This window comes from Rattus norvegicus, chromosome 15, assembly GCF_036323735.1.
Source record: "Rattus norvegicus strain BN/NHsdMcwi chromosome 15, GRCr8, whole genome shotgun sequence".
Lineage (NCBI taxonomy): Eukaryota > Metazoa > Chordata > Mammalia > Rodentia > Muridae > Rattus > Rattus norvegicus.
In genome coordinates, this window is record NC_086033.1 from 38,598,573 (window position 1) to 38,617,815 (window position 19,243).

Genomic DNA, 19,243 nt, shown 5'->3' on the forward strand with positions numbered 1-19,243 from the left:
TAGTTCATTAGCTCTTATCACCGTCAGGTTTACTTTTAATTACCAACTTGCCGCAGGTAGAATCGCTTGGGAAGGGAGTCCCAGGAGGGACTGCGCAGATCACATTGGCCGTGAGGGATTTTTTCTTTTTGTCTTAATTGGCATGGGGTGGGAGGTCTGTCCTAATGTGGGCAGCAGCATTTTCGTGGTCTGGATCCTGAATGTACAAAAGAACCGAAAGCAAGGGGACAGCATTTGTGCACGTCTTTTGTCTCTGCTCTTGACCGTTGATGTGGCCAGCTTGCTCAAGCTGCTGCTGTGACTTCTCCACCATGGTGGTTGTGATTTTAGCCAAATAAACCCTTGCTTTATGTCAGAGTATGTTATCACAGCAACAGACATGGAACCTGGACCATCATTGATTTAATGGACCCTGCCAGTGGTTTTAGAATTTCCATTTATAGATGAGGAAGAAATTAGTAAGATTGACTGACCATGTGTGGCAGTTAGAATTCAAACTAATGTCTAAGTTCCAAAGGCTAGTTATGCTTGTCCTAGCATGAACAGTCATAATAAAATTGTTAAATTGGTATTCATGTAGAAGACAATAGCTAAAAGGGCTTTCCTTGTCTAGATTTATCATAAGTAATAGTTTTATATTCTTGTTTTTGTATTGTTTAGAGTTATCATTGTTTTGTCTTCTACTATTAGAGGTTAAATAACTTTCTAGCTCCAAAATTTAGTTGTTGCTGTGTCATTCTATTTTTATATCACATTTGACTTGAAATAGGGTCTCTCACTGACCCAGATGCTCAGCCTTTCAGGCAGGGTAGCTCACTCTTTAGATGGCTTGTCTTTGCTCTCCCAGTGTTGGGGCCACAGGCACAGGCACACATGACTACGGCTGGCTCTTTACATGGATGCTGGGGATTCATAGGTCCTTGTGTTGTTCTTTTTCACTGAACTATCTCCCCAGCCTTGAGACCTTAAGGTGTTTGTTTTTAAATTATTATTACTTTTCATTAGATACATTAATTTTTACGTGTGGGTGTTTTGCCTGCATATATGTTCGTGCACCGTGTTTGTGTGTTGTGCCCAAGGAGACCAGAAGAGAATAAGATTCCTTGGAACTGCAGTTACTGATGGTTGTGAGATGTTGTTTGGGTGCTGAGCACTGACCCTGGGTCCTATAAAAGCAGCAAATACTTCTAACTAGTGAACTGTCTCTCTACCCCCAGTTTTGTCTTTAAAGATTTTCATATGTATGAGTGATTGCATGCCTGTTGCCCACAAAGGTTAGAAGAAGGCATTCTATTCCTTGGAACTATAGTTACGGATGAATGCTGGCCACCATGGAGATGCTAGGAACAAAACCTAGGTTCTCTGAAGGGGCAACAAGTGCTCTTAGAACCAAACCCGTTCTTTAGCCCCTGAAATCTTAGATTTTGAGGCATACCTGAACACTTGCCCCAAAAAGGATGGCATTTTGGCTGTTGTTAGTACCATCCCAGGCTACAGGTGAGAAACCTGTGGTTTGTCAAGATTAACTTGTCCTGTCTCTGTTAGCTGACTAGGAATTAATTATTGGCTTACAGGTTGCCTCTAGGAGCTGGGTTCTGAGCTCCAGGTCTCTCAGATACAAACCTTTTAACCTCTTAACAGAATAGTTATGTAGGGAAGAGGTTAGAGTGTGAAGGTGGGGCATGGAAATGAAGAGATGGATGAGAGAAACTAGGTGGTAAGGTTTTGTGTAGTCACCAGCTAATCATGAGGGTGCTGAGCTAGAGGAAAAATCTGAGGAAGAGAAGCACATATGGATGTCTAGGTAATCATTGAAGGTCTTTGTTGGGGAGAGCTTATATAAGAGAATACTTTGAGGCCCTGCAGATAGGTGCATGCAGAAGTGAGGTGGGAGAGGGTGAATTAAAATGGAGGCTAAGAGTCAGAGGGGCAAAGAGCATTCTTCCAGCCCTAATTTCCTCTCCGTGCCCACCGTGCCCTCTCTGCCTTCTGCTTGGGCCAGGCACTGTTGTACATACTAGGAAAGCAGGTAAATGACAGTGAGACACAAGAGCTGCTTTGAAAAATGTATTTTGCAGTCAAGAGAAACAGCAATAGAGTTGATGGATAGGGTCTACTCTGTGTTAGATGGAGAACATGCTGAGAGAGCAAATAAAGCAAGCAGGGACCCTGGAGACTACCTGGGGCCAGTGGGTGTGTGTGCAGGGTACACAACAGAAAGCTGTGCGTTAAATGTGGAACTGTGGAGGGGAAGGGGGTTCCCAGCAGAGGGAAAATTGCCCTTTCAGGCCTAGCAGCTAAAAACTCACAAGAAAGCTGGAGCAGGGAGGGTAAAGACATTCCCACAGAATATTAAAATCAAAAGACAGGCAACTTACTGCAGACCACTGTAAAATCTTTTTAAAGAGTGTGCATTTGTGCAGGCAAGACAAACACACACACACACACACACACACACACACACACACACACACACACACGTGGGGAGGGAGGGAGGAAGAGAGGGAACAAGGAGGGAGGCAGAGAGAGAGGGAGGGATCAGGGAGGGAGGGAAGGAAGAACACTAAAATGGTTATAGGAGGTGGATCTTCTACACATGGGTCCTGGGGTTGGCGGCAGGACTGCTGGGAGTGCCTTTACCCATGGACTGCTTAGCTGCCTTCGTAAATCTTTGCTTTCACTGTGATAGGAAGCTGCGTGCTCACCATTGCAGAAAAACAAAGTGAAATAGAACTTAAAAGTTCCCACTGGATTTATGATCCGATAATACTCTTTTTCCTTTTTTTTTTTTTTTTTTTTAGTTCTTTTTTTCGGAGCTGGGGACCGAACCCAGGGCCTTGCGCTTCCTAGGCAAGAGCTCTACCACTGAGCTAAATCCCCAACCCCCTTCTCTTTTTCCTTCTTAAGAAGTCCATAATTGCTTCACTAATAATTTATGCTGCCAGAGATCCTCCAAGCCGAGGGCACAGAACCCAAGAGCCAATGCTCTCACTTACTGTCTGCCTCGCGCATACCAGGGTAAAGTCCTCTTCCTTTCCACAGCTAGTTCTTTTCAGAGATGTCTGTAGAAGGATCTGAAAGTCTCAGGAGATATATGGTCCCCAGTAGCTGACTGTGTGCTTTCTGCACAGGAGCCACAGCCCACAGCATAAGGGCTCTTCTTGATCACAGAAGTTTGGTCAAAGAGAAGGAAAAACAGGTGTCTAAACTTCCTATGCTCTAATTGTCTGAGTATGGTGGCCTATGTTTTTCATATCCAATGTCTTAATCAGTTAAGTTTGAGTTTCTCCTGTAAGCCCTTAAGGTCCCTGTAGTTGGCAACAGTTAGTTAAGTAGCATGGACTAGCACTCACTCCCATCACAGAGTGTCCGCACCTCCCAGTTTGTTTCTCCTTGCCCCATTGGTTTTCATTTTTTTTTTTTTTGCCATTTGTTTTTTCCTCATTTACCTTTTGCTTTCTAAGGATCCTGAGGCTGTTTTGATGGTGCCTCAAATAGTGACCTAAAATAGTTGTGGTTACTTTCAAAACAGGTACCTTAAAATATCCCCAGCAAGAGAAAGAAATTAGGGAAATGACACCCTTCACAATAGTCCCAAATAATATAAAATAACTCAGTGTGACTTTATCCAAGCAAGTGAAAGATCTGCGTGGCAAGAACTTCAAGTCTCTGAAAACGAAATTGAAGATCTCAGAAGATGGAAAGATCTCCCATGCTCATGGATTGGCAGGATTAAAATAGTAAAAATGGCCATTTTGCCAAAAGCAATCTACAGATTCAATGCAATCAAAATTCCAACTCAATTCTTTATAGAATTAGATATAGCAATTTGTAAGTTCATTTGGAATAACAAAAAAAACCCAGGATAGCGAAAACTATACTCAACAGTAAAAGAACTTCTGGGGGAAACACCATCCCTGACCTCAAGCAGTATTACAGAGCAATAGTCATAAAAACTGTATGGTATTGGTACAGAGACAGGCAGATAGATCACTAGAACAGAACTGAAGACCCAGAAATGAACCCACACACCTATGGTCACTTTGACAAAGGAGCTAAAACCATCCAATGGGGGGAAAAATAGCATTTTTAACAAATGGTGCTGGTTCAACTGGAGGTCAGCATGTAGAATGCAAATTGATCCATTCTTATCACCCTGTACAAAGCTTAAGTCCAAGTGGATCAAGGACCTCCACATCAAACCAGATACACTCAAACTAATAGAAGAAAAAGTGGGGAAGCATCTCGAACACATGGGTACTGGAGAAAATTTCCTGAACAAAACACCAATGGCTTATGCTCTAAGATCAAGAATCAAAAATGGGATCTCATAAAACTGCAAAGCTTCTGTAAGGCAAAGGACACTGTGGTTAGGACAAAACATCAACCAACAGATTGGGAAAAGATCTTTCCCAATCCTACAACTGATAGAGTGCTTATATCCAAAATATACAAAGAACTCAAGAAGTTAGACCGCAGGGAGACAAATAACCCTATTAAAAAACGGGGTACAGAGCTAAACAAAGAATTCACAGCTGAGGAATATCGAATGGCTGAGAAACACCTAAAGAAATGTTCAACATCTTTAGTCATCAGGGAAATGCAAATCAAACAACCCTGAGACTTCACCTCACACCAGTGAGAATGGCTAAGATCAAAAACTCAGGTGACAGCAGATGCTGATGAGGATGTGGAGAAAGAGGAACACTCCTCCATTGTTGATGGGATTGCAGACTGGTACAACCATTCTGAAAGTCAGTCTGGAGGTTCTTCTACCTGAGGACCCAGCTAAAGCTCTCCTGGGCATATATCCAAATGATATTCTAACATACAACAAAGACACATGCTCCACTATGTTCACAGAATCCTTACTTATAATAGCCAGAAGCTGGAAAGAACCCAGGTTCCCTTCAACAGAGGAATGGATTCAGAAAATGTGGTACATCTACACAATGGAGTACTACTCAGCTATCAAAAACAATGATTTCATGAAATTCATAGACAAATGGAATGAACCTAGAAAATATCATCCTGAGTGAGGTAACCCAATTACAGAAAAACACACATGGTATGCACTCATTGATAAGTGGATATTAGCCCAAAAGCTCAAATTACCCAAGATGCAATCCACAGACCACATGAAGCTCAAGAAGGATGACCAAAATGCAGATGCTTCTACTCCTTCTTAAAAGGGGGAACAAAAATATCCATAGGAGGGGATATGGAGGCAAAGTTTAGAGCAGAGACTGAAGGAACAGCCATTCAGAGCCTGCCCACTTGGGTCCCATATATACAACCACCAAAACTAAATAAGATTGTTTAAGCTAAGAAGTGCATGCTGACAGGAACTGGATATAGATCTCTCTTGAGAGAGACAACCAGAGCATGTCAAATACAGAGGCAAATGCTAACTGCAAACCAGTGAACTGAGAACGGGATGAGAGAAAGGATTGAAAGAGCTGAAGGGGCTTGCAACCCCATAAGAACAACAATACCAACCAACCAGAGCTTCCAGGGACTAAACCACTACCCAAAGACTGACCCAGAGCTCCTTAGCAGAGAATAGCCTTGTTGGGCTTCAGGGAAGGGGACCCCCAGTGCAGGGGAATGTCGGGGTAGGTGATAAGAGGGGTAGATGGGGGGAACACCCTTTTGAGGTAGGGGGAGGGGATAGGGGGCTTATGGATAGGAAACCAGGAGAGGGAATAACATTTGAAATGTAAATAAAGAAATATATCCAATAAAAAAACAAACAAAGAAAGCCCCAAACCAAAAACTATCCCCAGCCAAAGCCAGGGTACCCCTGATAGGTGGAAGGGGGGAATGGGAAGGAGCTGCTGGGCTCTAGTCTGGCTTTTAATTTGTATTCCAATGATTGTAGCGAAGAAAAGTTTTTGAAGGAGGATTTGCAGTAAAGGGTAGAATGATGAGTGTGTTCTCGCAAACTACTCATTCTCCAGAACTTTAAGGAGAAAGTAAATGTCCCGGTTCATCTCAGGTTAATTAACGGTCAGATGCTGAGACACTGTGGAAGCTGCTAGTTAGCTGTAATGGTTTTCAGTGTTGCGTTTCCTTGGTTTGATATAACCCGGCTCTTACTAAAGTAGTGATTAGCTCTCCATCAACAGTACTTGAGACGCTTTTCTGACTCATTCTGTCCTGTGTGTGCCCAGTCTGACAAGTCAACAATAATGAATAATCAGTGTCCTCCATTTCTGAGTCTTTTTTTCTCTTCACACCAGTTCTGTTATTAGACAAAATGGCCTTTCTGCCCTGCTTCCTTCAGGCTCCATTATCTCTCCCGGCCACACCTACACGGTTTTCTTGCTTTGTGATGGTTACACTTCCCCGGCCCTGCATTTTCTCTGTTGATGCTGTGGTGCTGGTGTCAGTACTGTCATGGACTACTGCACTCAAAAGCCTGTGTTTGTTCCTTCCTCAGATGAGACGCTGGTGTGTCTCCTCCACCAAGAATTCTGTTTCCTCTGTATCACGCTCAGTGAAGAGAGTGCTTTAATTCTTGCCCTCAACACTGTGTATTAGAGAAAGTTTATTTTACAGCTTCTAGTACATTAAGTACTACATTTTCTTTTTTTAAACAAATTATTTTGTTGATACTGTGTATTTATATACATGTTCAAGAATTTGGAGTGAGTGTGCATGTCTATGTGTTTTTTTTTATTTTTATTAAAGGGCCAACATTATAATGAAATCATTTAAAAAGTGGGAGAATTAGACATGCCGAGCCTTAGGTGTTTAGGGTAATAGTCTAAAGGTATACAGGGAAGCTAGCTGTGTGGGTTGAGGGGGAGAATTCAAACTGGGAATTAGACGGAAAGTTGGGTAAGAATGAGCAGAACTTTTTAAATACCGTGTTGGTCTCCATTTGTCCATTACAAGGCAGAGTTGAGGTGAGGCTGGGGACTGGCACCTTTGCAGTTTGGGAGGTTTTTCCAATGAACAGCTGGACCTCTGATCTTGAACAGAGCCAACCAATTTAAAGGTCTAACTTTGAGGGCAGGAGATACACAGATTCTTACATCATTCTCAACTGAAATCATCACCTGGATGTACACCCATAAGGATCCTATAGCTCTCCACAGTGCTTGGAGACAACACTTGTATTCTGGAGTACTCTAAAACAGAATTTTTGTCTGATTGAGTAATGATGTAGGGACAGAGAATTAGACTTTCCAGTAAGAATTGTATTTCCAAAGTAAATAGGTGGATAGATGGTGGATAGATGGATAGAAGGTGGACAGACAAACAGTAGAGCAAGCTCAACAATCTGTTCCCTAGTAATTTTTTACTTCCTTTTAATTTATGGCTCATACATGGATTCCTGAATGAATATTTCCTGGTTAGCTACTGAAGAAGGGAAAGGCAGCAGGGAAAGAAACAGAATAATGAGATAAAGAAGAATCCTAGTTTATAAGTCCTTTTAATGATTTTGCAAGGGACCACTGGTATACTGTGGACTCCTTCCATTTGCTTTTCCCTTATGAGAAGCAAGTTCTCCATGGCAGTTCATCTGGAGTGAGTAAACCTCCATTGTACCAAACACTGCTTTAGCCACCTGGAGGGATTCAGGAAGAAAAAAGAGACAGTGCTTGTCCTGAAATATGCACCAGGTTTTAGCGGGAGAATCCGACACTTGAACAGGCCTTCGTCTTAGCACAGTGAGTACTGATATTGGTGGAGGGAGCAGAGCGTGAAGTAGCTGAGTAGGTCAAGAAGTCAGTAGGATGATTTCCAGTGCTGGCGACTAGATGTAGATGGTGTGACATAAGTCACATATGAAATGCAAAAATGAGAGGAAGGAGGGACATGAGCGAGTCATAACTCTTAAGGTGTCCAAGTGCAGAACATAATACCTGGCTAAGTGGTCAGTTGGGAACCAGGCCGCACAAGATTGGAACTGCTGTCCTGGTTCTATGGAGTGTCCAGTTGTATGTTGGTAGTAAGTCCACTGGGGTTGTGAAAATGAAAATTAATAATGTCTGTCAAGCATTTATCATAATACTATGCCAGGAAATATTCTTACACGTATAGCAGACAGTAAGAACTCACAGAGTTCAGTCAGATTTGGGAGTCATTAGCAAACAGGCTCAAATAAGATTCATATAGAGAATGGAGCTTTAGCTGCCCAAGGTGAGGCCTGCCAGTCAGGCCTCAATCCCAGGTCACAAGAGGCTGCAGCAAGAGGCTGAAGATGTCCAAGGCCGCCTGCACAAACTGCCTCCCTGACACCCCTCCCCAAAGGGGAGTGGGCCCTTGAGCAAAAGCAGTCGTAAATAGCAGGCGAATCTTCATCTGGGTGTGAAAGATGCCCTCCTGTCTTTTTTCTTTTTTCTGAGACTGGCTCTCGATGTGACTTGTTAGATGTCAGGCCCACTGTCAGACCTGAGCTGTATCCACACTAAATTTATTATATTAACCATGCAAATAAATCTTATATTACATTTTTAAAGTTACATTTAAGTTTTAACTCATTTAAACAGTGATGTTACAAGCACGATTCTCCCGATGGTAGTAAATAATAGGGAGTGAAGAAGGGTGAGAAGCTGATCTTATGAGGTGGCTATTGATTACTTTGGGAATAATCATTTCATAATGGTAGTATTTTGTTCTTTAGCTATTAAGAGAAAAAATATATCAGGAACATATAGAATTAATTGGGAAGGCCAGGTGTGGTGGTATGTGCTTTTAATCCTAGCACTAGGGAGGAAGAGTCAGGAAGATCCGTGAGTTCAAGTCTAGCCTGGTCTACAGATCAAATTCTAGGACAGTTAGGGCTACACAGAGAAATCCTGTCTAGAAAAAACAAAAAAGAAGAGGAGGGTGAGAAGGAGGAAGAGGAAGAGGATTAATGATATAATAGTAAGCTCTCTGATTTGAAGATCTATACAATTCAAAGAACTGCCCACAACCTCCTGTGATGCAGCTGTACATTAAAAACTACATTAATAGCATTTGTTTATGAATGACATAAGATGAATTTAAATTTTAAAGCTATAGTCTCCTGACTAGTCCTGATCTCATTCTGCACTACTGCGACAGCTCCCCTCGCCCTCTCTCTCTCTCTCTGTCTTTCTCTGTCTCTCTCTGTCTCTCCCTCCCTCCGTGTGTGTGCGTGTGTGTGTGTGTGTGTGTTGGTATTTATACACATTAATACTGTTATAATTATGTGATCTTACTATGCTAGGCGCTATAGGAGACCGATGCAACTTAGGATAGTTTGTGCCAGGAAACTTGGCAAAGAAAGCGACAAAGTGACATAAGTAACAGATTAACTTTCTAAGTTAGATTTACCTTAGAAGGTTGGGCATCAGTGAGTCCAGGAGAAGGCTTGCCACTGGGCTGAGCAGAGGACAGCCTTGTAGAAGAGCCAGAGCCAGAGCTAGCTGCATAGCTGTTGTGTTTGGTACCGTAGTGAGGGAAATATAGACTGTAAGCCAGAGCTTGTAAACAGTGGTTTCCGAGGTTAATTTTCTCAGTAGTGTACTTCTAGAACTTTATGTGATTACTTGATTTCCCACTGGGATAGTGTTGTCTAACAGAATTTATCACATCTCTGCACATTTCAGTTAGGGAGCCTGCAACAGAGCAAAGTGTAAATACCAGCAAAGTCCAGCTTGGTGAACCATGCATTTTATAGGGGTTACAGGAGTATGGGTGAGGGGTTACTTACAAAATCACACATGACTCCAAAACAGCCCACCCCAGGGCTCATTACATTGCACAGAAGCTGGGAACCTGGAACACTGCGCAGCCCGCAGGCAGAGCACAGCTTGGAGAGTGACCCATCTAAGTGAGTTCGTTGCTCTAAACCTTTTCGAGATAGTTGGGCTGCTTCCTGTTTCCTACTTCCAGGTAGTGTGAGGCTGGTCTCAGAATCTTTGCAGTTTGCAAATGATCCCCCACAGCTTTATTTTCTCCTTTGGGAGGGAGCTGCTTAGAGAACCTGGTCAGTTTCAGGGGCTTCTGCAACTGTTTCCAGTTGTTTCCCTTCCTGATTAAGGAGCTTTCCTTAAGCATGGGACCTGCTACCCAACAGGTGCTATAGGTGCCGTGCTCTCCAGAAAGGGGGCTCTTAGGTGTGGAAAGAACTCGCTCACTCACACTGCAAGTCTTGCTCTTTGTACATCAGTGTTGGTGTTTCTTAAAAACTTCCCTAGGTTGCATTAGCATCTAAATATCTGTCCTGCATATGTTTCTTCAAGAGACATAAGACATTTTACCCAGAATATTAAGCAACTTATTGTGTTTTTGGACAAAAAGAAAAAAGAGGGGAAATATAATAATAGTGCATGTCGTTCCTGGGATTGGAAAAAAGTATTTATACTACTGGCCTGGTTAGCCTTAATTGTCCTCTCAGCTCAGTTTGGGGTTATCTGAAAGGAGAAACCTCAACTGAGGAAGTGCCTGGATTAGATTGGTCTGTGGGTCTGCCTGTGAGGGTTGTCTTGGTTGTTAACTGTGGGTCTGCCTGTGAGGGTTGTCTTGGTTGTTAACTGATAGTGACTGATACCCTGTACACTGGGACAGACGGTACTGGGCAAGCCTCTAAGCATGAGCCTGTGATCAAGCAAGGGGTCCACAGAGCGAGCTAGCAAGCTCTGTTTCTCCATGGTTTCTGCTTCAGGTTTCTTCCCTGACTTCCCTCAGTGATGGGCTGTGACCTGGAAGGGTAAGCCAGATAAACCTGTTCCTCCCCTAAGATGCTTTTGGTCAGAATGTTTTATCACAGCAACAGAAATAAAAGGTACCCTACTTTTGATATAAAAAAATAACATTTCTTTTCTTTCCTAGGTTGAACAAGTAAAGTTACTTGACCGGTTTAGTACCAACAACAAGTCACTGACAGGAACACTGTATCTTACGGCCACACACCTATTATTTATTGATGCTCATCAAAAAGAAACCTGGGTAAGGTGGACTGTCTACCTTTGCAACAATAGTAGGCTGGTTTTTAATTATCAGGTTTTTGTCTTTGTTTTTGCTTTGGACAGTGTCGTTCTATATATCCCAGACTGGTCTTGAACTTCCTATATATTCTGGAGAGCTAGGATATAGGCATGTATAATTACTTAGAGATCAATTAACTTTTTTTCTGTTTTCAAATGACTCCTCCCTTCTATGAATAATTTATAGCACTTGTAATATGAAATTATGTAGAATACCAGACTCTTTTAACCTCTGTAGAAACTTAGGAAATGCCTCTTTGTTCCTTAAGTGTCTTAAAAGTCAAGGTAATGTCTGTTCATATTAGCAATCATACGGATTACATAGTATATTCCACAGCATTTTAGTGCCAAATTACAGTAGGGATTGTTCTGTAACTTTAAACATTGTACAATACTTACGCAAATATTTTGTCTAGCTGTCCAAATACTGCATTGCAGGCGTACTTCTAAGTACATTTGTATGTGTGCGTGCAAATAGCATGCAGTGGAGGCCTCAGTAACACGTTAGGTTTGAGCTGCATAGGTCCACTCATATGCTGAGTTCTTTTCTTGTTTTTAAGATATTGTTTTTATGTATATGGATGCGTTTCCATGTAGGAGTATGTGCATATTTGAATTCCAGTGCCCTTGAAATGTGGAAGAGAGCATCGGATCTCTGAGACTAGAGTTACGGGTGGCTGTGTGCAGGGAGCTGGGCTCAGGTCCTCTGCAGGGCCAGCACACACTTTTACCTGCAAGCCACCGTATCTGCAGCTCTTCTGTCCTTTTCTAGGTTTTAGATTACAATTTGAAAAATTAATCATGTAGCATAGGAGTAGTACATACTTAAGAAAAAGTTAAATATGTCCTGGATACATTAAATATATGGTCATTTTTGTCATTTATTATTACAAAATCAATTATTACACAAATGTATCAAAATCTACACATGCAGACACAAGGCACCAATGGTACCATCGGGAGTTAGCGTACCGCATACTAGGCTACAGAGTAGTTTTGTAGCCACTTCTGGTACTATTGCAGCAAGATCGCCTGCTGCACAAATCTGCTTAAAGGCTGTGGGCTGCTGATCATCGAATCGTGAGCAGATCCCGATTGCTTCTCCAGGAAATTGCATGGTGTAATAAAAAGTGACATTCCGGGGACCTCTCATATTTTCACTGTTATCTAATGTATAGCATAAAGTGTATTAATGGGTTATACTGGAAATACTTGTAGTCCATAGATTATTAGCAGTGAAGGGGGTGGGGACTAAGTTAAGCTTGGGTTTTGTTTTTCTGGAATGAAGGTATCGACACCCCCAAATCCTGTGACATTGAAGGGTCAACTCCATAAACATCTCGTGGGGCATTTCTTTCTATATGTTCCGGTGTTTCTCTTGGACATTTTCCTGGGAGTAAGAAGACATGGCTAGGTCTTGTAAAAACTTGTTAAACTTTCATATTGTTCCTTCAAATGGTTGTTTGAGATTATTTCTTTTAGTGGAGTGTCATGCTTTCCCGTTTCCTCAGCAACACTGGCATGGCCACGGTACAGCTACCTGCCTGCCTGTCTAATTCAGATGAGCAACTGACTGCTCCCTTGTTGAGTGCAGGGAAGCCATCCCTGCAGATGTTTCGGCTTGTGGGTTTTCTTTCTGGTGAATTATCTGTTCTTTCTATTTCTATGTATTGACCTTTAAAACTTATTTTAATTTTTCGTGCTAGGGACATGTTTGGCTTAAGTGACATTCCCCAGCCCTGTCTTCTGATTTTATAAGAGTTCTGGGTTTTGTCACTTTATCAAATTGTGTGTCATCATTGGTTTGTCTCAGTAACAAGCCAATACAGTCTGTAAGCAATACAGTCTTCTGTATGCTTTTACGTACGCCTTTTCATTAAAGTTTACATTTTAACACAGATTTTCAGTGTTTTCTTTTATGTTTTTGTTCATGTGTAGTACAGTTAAGAAATCTTCCTGTGTGTCCGTGTAAGGAAGTTCCCCCTGTTTTCTTCTTCCTGTGTGTCCGTGTAAGGAAGTTCCCCCTGTTTTCTTCTTCCTGTGTGTCCGTGTAAGGAAGTTCCCCCTGTTTTCTTCTTCAGAAGCTTCAGGTTTCATTGCCCACCTGGCAGTTCTTAAGCCACCCGGGACCTAGGTGTGTGGCATGACATGAGATTTATTACTATTTTTTGGCTGCTTTGTTCCTTTGTTGCTAGATGCAGTCTTTGACGATAAAGCCTTGGGGTATATGTATGGGGACTGCTGTGCTCGGGCTGTCCCGTTCTTTTGGCATATGACCACGCTTTACCTGCCTCACCTCCTTGTGAACAGCAGCATCTTATGTGTCAATACACAGGATTGCCGATCCTCTCTACTTGTGTTTCAGGGTTGTCATGGCTACCTGCTGTCTTGTCTTCTTCCCTATTCCTCATTCCTTTAGCAGATCTTGGCTGAGTCCCTGCTGTGTTTCCATTCTAGGTATTTTGAAAAAAAGTAGCCAATTTTAGCATAAAATTTCTGTTCTCGTGGAGATGACATTCTAGGCAAGAGAAACAAATGATAAATAAGTAAAATACAAATTACATCCTAAGTAGAAACACTAGGAAATCGGTGGCATACTCCAGAGTCCAGAGGGGGAGCCTTGGCCATCTTTCTTACCGCCTTGGTTCTGCTGCTTCACTCTGCCGCCTCACTCAGACAGCATTTCTTGGCACGCAGGAAAAGAAATGACAACATTTTCTTGACTGAGGCATCAAATCATTGCAATGTGTTAAATGTGACAGCACCTAACATCTGAGGCTTTATCTGAGCATTAACATGTATGCACTCTAGAGACGAACAAATACCAGTGCTTTGTGTGGTGGTGACTGGGTGTCTGTTTATGCTGTAGATACTACATCACCATATTGCCTCCGTGGAGAAACTTGCTCTGACCACTTCTGGATGCCCACTCGTGATTCAGTGCAAGAACTTCAGGATTGTGCATTTCATTGTTCCCAGGGAAAGAGATTGCCATGATATTTATAACTCTCTACTGCAACTATCAAAACAAGGTATTGTTCTTAGAGAGCACAGCTCTAGTACTCAATCAAGATGGGTTTTCCAGGATACTTTAAGGTGTCATTATTTTACCCTTAAGCTATAGTTAGGTTCATATGTGCTGTCAACCCCCTCAGTGGCATAGAAATCCTCTACAATGGTTTAGAAATAATAGAATCTAATGCTTTGAACTGTAAGATTAATGTTCAATGAATAATGTAAAGAAAGGTATTTGGAATAAAGCCTTAGATTGATAAGCAAGTAGCACACTGTGCATATGTTCATGTTTGTGCAGATGTGGAAGCCCATGTGTGTACGTGTCAGGATTCAGTGTCTCTATTTAGGGACCATCTACTTGGTTGTTAGAGGCAGGACTTGTCAGTGTAGGTGAGACTGGCTGGCTGTGAGCCCCAGGGAGCCACCTGTTTCCATCTGCCTAGCACTGGGATACAGCCATGTGCTATATCCCACGGCTGGCCTTTTACTTGGGTGCTAGGAACTGATCAGGTTCTTGTGTTTTCATAGGAAGCGCTTTACTGACCAGCCTGTCTCCCTAGCTCCTTACTATCTTTTTAATTTGGCTTTTCTCTACTAATGGAAGATGTATTACTAAGTGAAAAGCCACAGAAGGTCATGGTCCTCTAGTAGCAGTGGCTAGGGTGGTAGATGCACCAGGAGACAAGAGAATTCTTTTTTAGTAAATGGAGGGTTGGGAGGGATAGAAGCCCTGAAAGTGAGTCTGCATTACCCAGGCTTGGGTGTCTGAAGATTTCTATCCCAAACATAACTTGGATTACTTGTTGGCCTGGACGTTCAGTTGAGCAGTTCAAATGGAGGCCCACATGAGTGATTTAGGAGTAGGTCCATGTTCTCTCTGAGAACATAGAGTCTCATACATTCCATTGTCCTAGGTTGAACTAAGATATATAACAAAGATGGTTATATGCCCTTGCTGGTTTGGGTCCATACTGACCTATAAGAATGAGTAATTCTGGGGCTGGAGAAGATGAGTCAATAATCAAAAGTATTGTCTGCTCTTCCAGAGGACCAGGGTTTGATTCCCAGTGTCCCCAAGGTAGATCACAACCATCTATAATTCCAGTTCCAAAGGGTCTGATGCCCTTTTCTGGCCTGCACAAGCACCAGGGTCAAATGTGTTACACAGACACAAATGCAGACAGAACATCCACACACATTAATGTGAAAAGAATGTGTAATGCGCTTTCACGGCCTCTTTTTTGTTTTGTTTGCTCTTGTTTGATCCCTCCCTCTCTTTCTTTGATGTGCTCCCACTATATATCCTAGGGTGGCCTCAAACGTAGTCCTTCTGCCTTGGACTTGTGAGTGCTGGGCATTAGGCATGGACTGCACCTGGCCATTAATAGTTTTTAGTTATGGTATTTGGCTTTGTGGTGTGCTTGTAGAAAAGAATGAATAAGAAGTATCTGTGTTTTTAAAATGTAATATTGAAGAAAAAGGAAAAGCATGTAATAGAAGATCTAACTTTTCAGATACCTTTCTCTATAACATAAATCTTATGTCCATTCGTGTGCCTTTAACTGTAGCCATTTGTTTTAAGTTTTACATTCAGGTATGTTCATGTCTTAGCCACTTCTTTGAAGACTTTAAAGAAAAAAGGAGGGGAAACCTCTGAAAATTAGTTTTATCTGTAGAGCACTGCCTGGTAAATGTCACTGTACTGACTTTTACTGTTTTACAGCAAAATATGAAGATCTGTATGCATTCTCTTACAACCCCAAGCAAAATGACACTGAGCGGCTGAACGGGTGGCAGCTCATTGACCTTGCTGCAGAGTACGAGAGGATGGGAGTGCCCAACGCAAACTGGCAACTGTCCGATGCCAACCGAGAGTACAAGGTAAGTACCAGGTGCCCTCGGCAGCACTGCTGTCCGTGTTTTAGAGGTGTCTTTTTTTGTTTGTTTGTTTGCCTCACAGTGTCTGTCCAGTTTGTCCTCTTTTTTTTTTAAAGATTTTTATTTATTTATTTTATGTATATAAGTACACTGTAGCTGTCTTCACACACACCAGAAGAGGGTATCAGATCCTATTACAGATGGTTGTGAGCCACCATGTGGTTGCTGGGATTTGAACTCAGGACCTCTGGAAGAGCAGTCAGTGCTCTTAACCGCTGAGCCATCTCTCCAGCCCGTTTGTCCTCTTTTTATGTAGGCATTTAGTGCTATTAGAACTTGCCTCTTAGAACCGCCTTCATTGTGTACCATTAAGTTTAGGTATGTTGTATTTTCATTTTATTCAATTCTAGAAAGTTTTAATTTTTTTCTTGACCCATTTTACGTTCGGCAGAGAGATGTTCAGTTTCCATGGTTTTGTAGGCTTTCTGTTGTTGAAACCCAGCTTTAATCTAGGGTGGTCTGATAGGATGGAGGGTGTCATTTTAGCTCTCCTGTATTGTTGAGACTTGCTCTGTATGTGAGTAAATGGTCAATTTTGGAGGAAGTTCTGTGAGGTGCTGGGAAGAAGGTAGTTCGTTTGTGTTTGGGCGAAATGGTCTGTAGATATCTCTTTGGTTCATTTACTTTTATGACCGTTAGTTCCCGTATGTCTTTTAGTTTTGGTCTGGATAACCAATGTATTGGTGAGAATGAGGTATTGAAACTTCCCACTATCAGAGTGTGAATGTCAGTATGTGACTTAAGGTACAGTTGTGTTTTATGAACTTGGGTGCGCTGTGTTTGGTGCATAGATGTTACGAATTTCAGGTCCTCTTGGTGGATTTTTCCTTTGAGGAGTCTGTAGTGGCCTTCCCTATTCTTCTGACTAGTTTTGGTTTGGTCTGTTTTGTCAGATATTAAAGTGGCTACACCCACTTGCTCCTTAGGCCATCCATTTGCTTGAAATGTTTTTTCCATTTTTTTTCCCTGAGGTGATAGATCCTTGTTGATAAGTTGTCCTTTTTGGATACAGCAGAAAGATGGATCCTGGTTTCAAATCCATATTGTTTGTCCGTGTGCTTTTATGGAGGATTGAGACCATTGATGTTAAGCGAGATCAATGACTAATGATTGTGGTTTCCTTTTATTTTGGTGGTGGTGGTAGTGTGTGTGTGTGTGTGTGTGTGTGTGTGTGTGTGTGTGTGTGTGTGCACTTCCCCTCTTGATTTCGTTGGTCTGGGATTATTTATTCCCTGTGTTTTTGAGGTGTGGTTAACCTCTCTAGGTTGGAGTTTTCATTCTAGTACCTTCTGTAGGGCTGAACTTGTAGATAAGTATTGCCTAAATTTGGTTTTATGATGAAATATCTTAATTTATCCATCTGTGGTGATTGAAACTTCTGGGTGTACTAGTCTGGGCTGGCGTCCGTGACCTCTTAGTGTCTGTAGCACATCTGTCCAGGTAGCCTTCAGAATCTCCGTTCAGAAGTCAGGTATCATTTTCCCTTGCAGCTTTTCATTTTTCTTTGCTCTGTACATTTAGTGTTTGATTACTGTGTGCTGAGGAACCTTCTTTTCTAGTCATCTCTTTGGTGTTCTGTACTTTGATAGGCATCTCCATTGTGTTAGAGAAATTTTCTTCTATGACTTAGTTGAAAGTATTTTCTGTGTCCCTTATCTGGGCTTCTTCTTCTTCCTTTATTCCTATTTTTCTTCAATTTGGTCTTTTTGGGCTGAATATCTTATGCCAGAAGTTTCTTTAGCTGTTTTCTCTTCTCTTGTCTTTCCAGTGTTGGAGGTTCCCTCCTCCATCCCTTGTATTTGGTTGGTGAATCTTGCCCCTATGGTTCCTGTTCAGGTTTCTAAATTTGTCATTTCCACACTTCTCTGAGTTTGGGTTTTCCTCAATAATTCTTTTTCCACTTTCAGGTTTTTCACTGTCTTAAAGTCTTTTCTTGTGCTTCAGCTAGGATGGGCTCCTCAGCGCCTGCCTGCCTGTGCTGGTCCTGATGGAGACCTTGGCTTGACTTACTGTGTGTTTTCTTGCTGGGGTCTGGGGATCTGGCATTGGGAAAATTGTAATTCTACATGTTACACCTGGACTTATCTTTGTTGGGTGTTTGTTCCTGGTTTCTGTTTCATCTCCAGCTCCTAGGAGAGTGTGGTGGTTGTGTGTTACTTGATAGGAAATATTATGGTCCTGATTGGAATGTTTACTGGAGGTTACAGGTAAAAATGTGCTTCTAGGTATCGGGGGCAGACACTTTGGAATGACAATAGGGTAGGAGGGGGCATTCGGGCCTGTAGGAGGGAATCCACCAGGATCTGCCTAGACTCCTGAGAGATGGGGCAGAGAGGAAAGACCACAGCAGGTCTGCAATGGAGTTGGGGATGAGACTAGAGGATTAGATTTGGAGGAAGAGGAGGAGCGGTGAAGATCTGCAGTTATCTACCTGCTTCCACTAGCCTCATGGTTTCTGATTGGAGTTAAGTACTTTCGTTTGATATTCCCAGGTCTGTGAGACTTATCCCAGAGAGCTGTATGTTCCTCGGACAGCTAGCCGGCCAGTGATCGTCGGCAGTTCCAACTTCCGGAGCAAGGGCAGACTTCCGGTCCTGTCCTACTGCCAGCAGGGCACTGAGGTAGGAACCTTCTTTACGTTATAAATGTAGTGTCTAAGCTTCTGGATAAACACTAACGTTTTGTTTGAGATAGGGTCTTACTATGTAACTCCAGATGTCCCAGAACGTACTATGGTAGACCAGGCTGGTCTTGAATGTATGGGCTCTGCCTGCTTCTGCCTCCTGAACTGTGGGATTAAAGGCATATGCCACCACACCTGGCAGTAAATACTAACTTTACTTCACAGATTTGCTGTTGTAATGTTGGTAACAGAGACCTGCTGGCTTTTCACTATTGTTTCTGAAGTTTTAAAACAAAACTCCCCTGAAGTACTCCTTTCCTGCCTTTCATTTCCAGAAGTAATGAGACCAGTGCATAGATAGCTTCTGTGTCTTCTCTTTGGGGTTCCTTTGGTTCAGACATCGGATAGCTTGCTTGTGCCAAGGCAAGTGTTGAAAGCAGGAAGAGAGCCCAGGGCATCTGGGCTTTGTTTGCTGTCCTCACAAGGAAAGGGGAGGAGGTGGGTCAACTTGGTAAACTGATTTTTAAACACATTCTGGACTCCCCACACAGAAGATTTTTCTTTTACTCTGGGTTCTGGAATTTCCTGGTGCTGGGCCGTGGTCTGCCATTTGCAGACTACCTAGAAACTCAGATCTCAGCCTTGGAGAGGGCACTTCTGTCTCTGCAGCCCTTTCTGTTCTCGGGTGTTTTTCTTTTTT

At 42.4% G+C, this 19,243-nt stretch overlaps 1 protein-coding gene across 3 annotated transcripts in view; it reads left to right on the plus strand.

Moving 5' to 3' along the window:
• Mtmr6 (myotubularin related protein 6) overlaps positions 1 to 19,243 on the plus strand; it is a 37,933-nt gene that overhangs the window by 2,482 nt on the left and 16,208 nt on the right. For all 3 annotated transcript variants that reach the window (NR_172203.1, NM_001394711.1, NM_001394712.1), the window contains exons 2-5: positions 10,813 to 10,929; positions 13,837 to 13,999; positions 15,706 to 15,863; positions 18,413 to 18,541. Coding sequence is in view for 2 of the 3 variants with exons in the window: in NM_001394711.1 (NP_001381640.1) it covers positions 10,813 to 10,929; positions 13,837 to 13,999; positions 15,706 to 15,863; positions 18,413 to 18,541 (567 nt within the window). In the remaining variant the exon portion in view is untranslated. The remainder of the gene's footprint in view (positions 1 to 10,812; positions 10,930 to 13,836; positions 14,000 to 15,705; positions 15,864 to 18,412; positions 18,542 to 19,243) is intronic.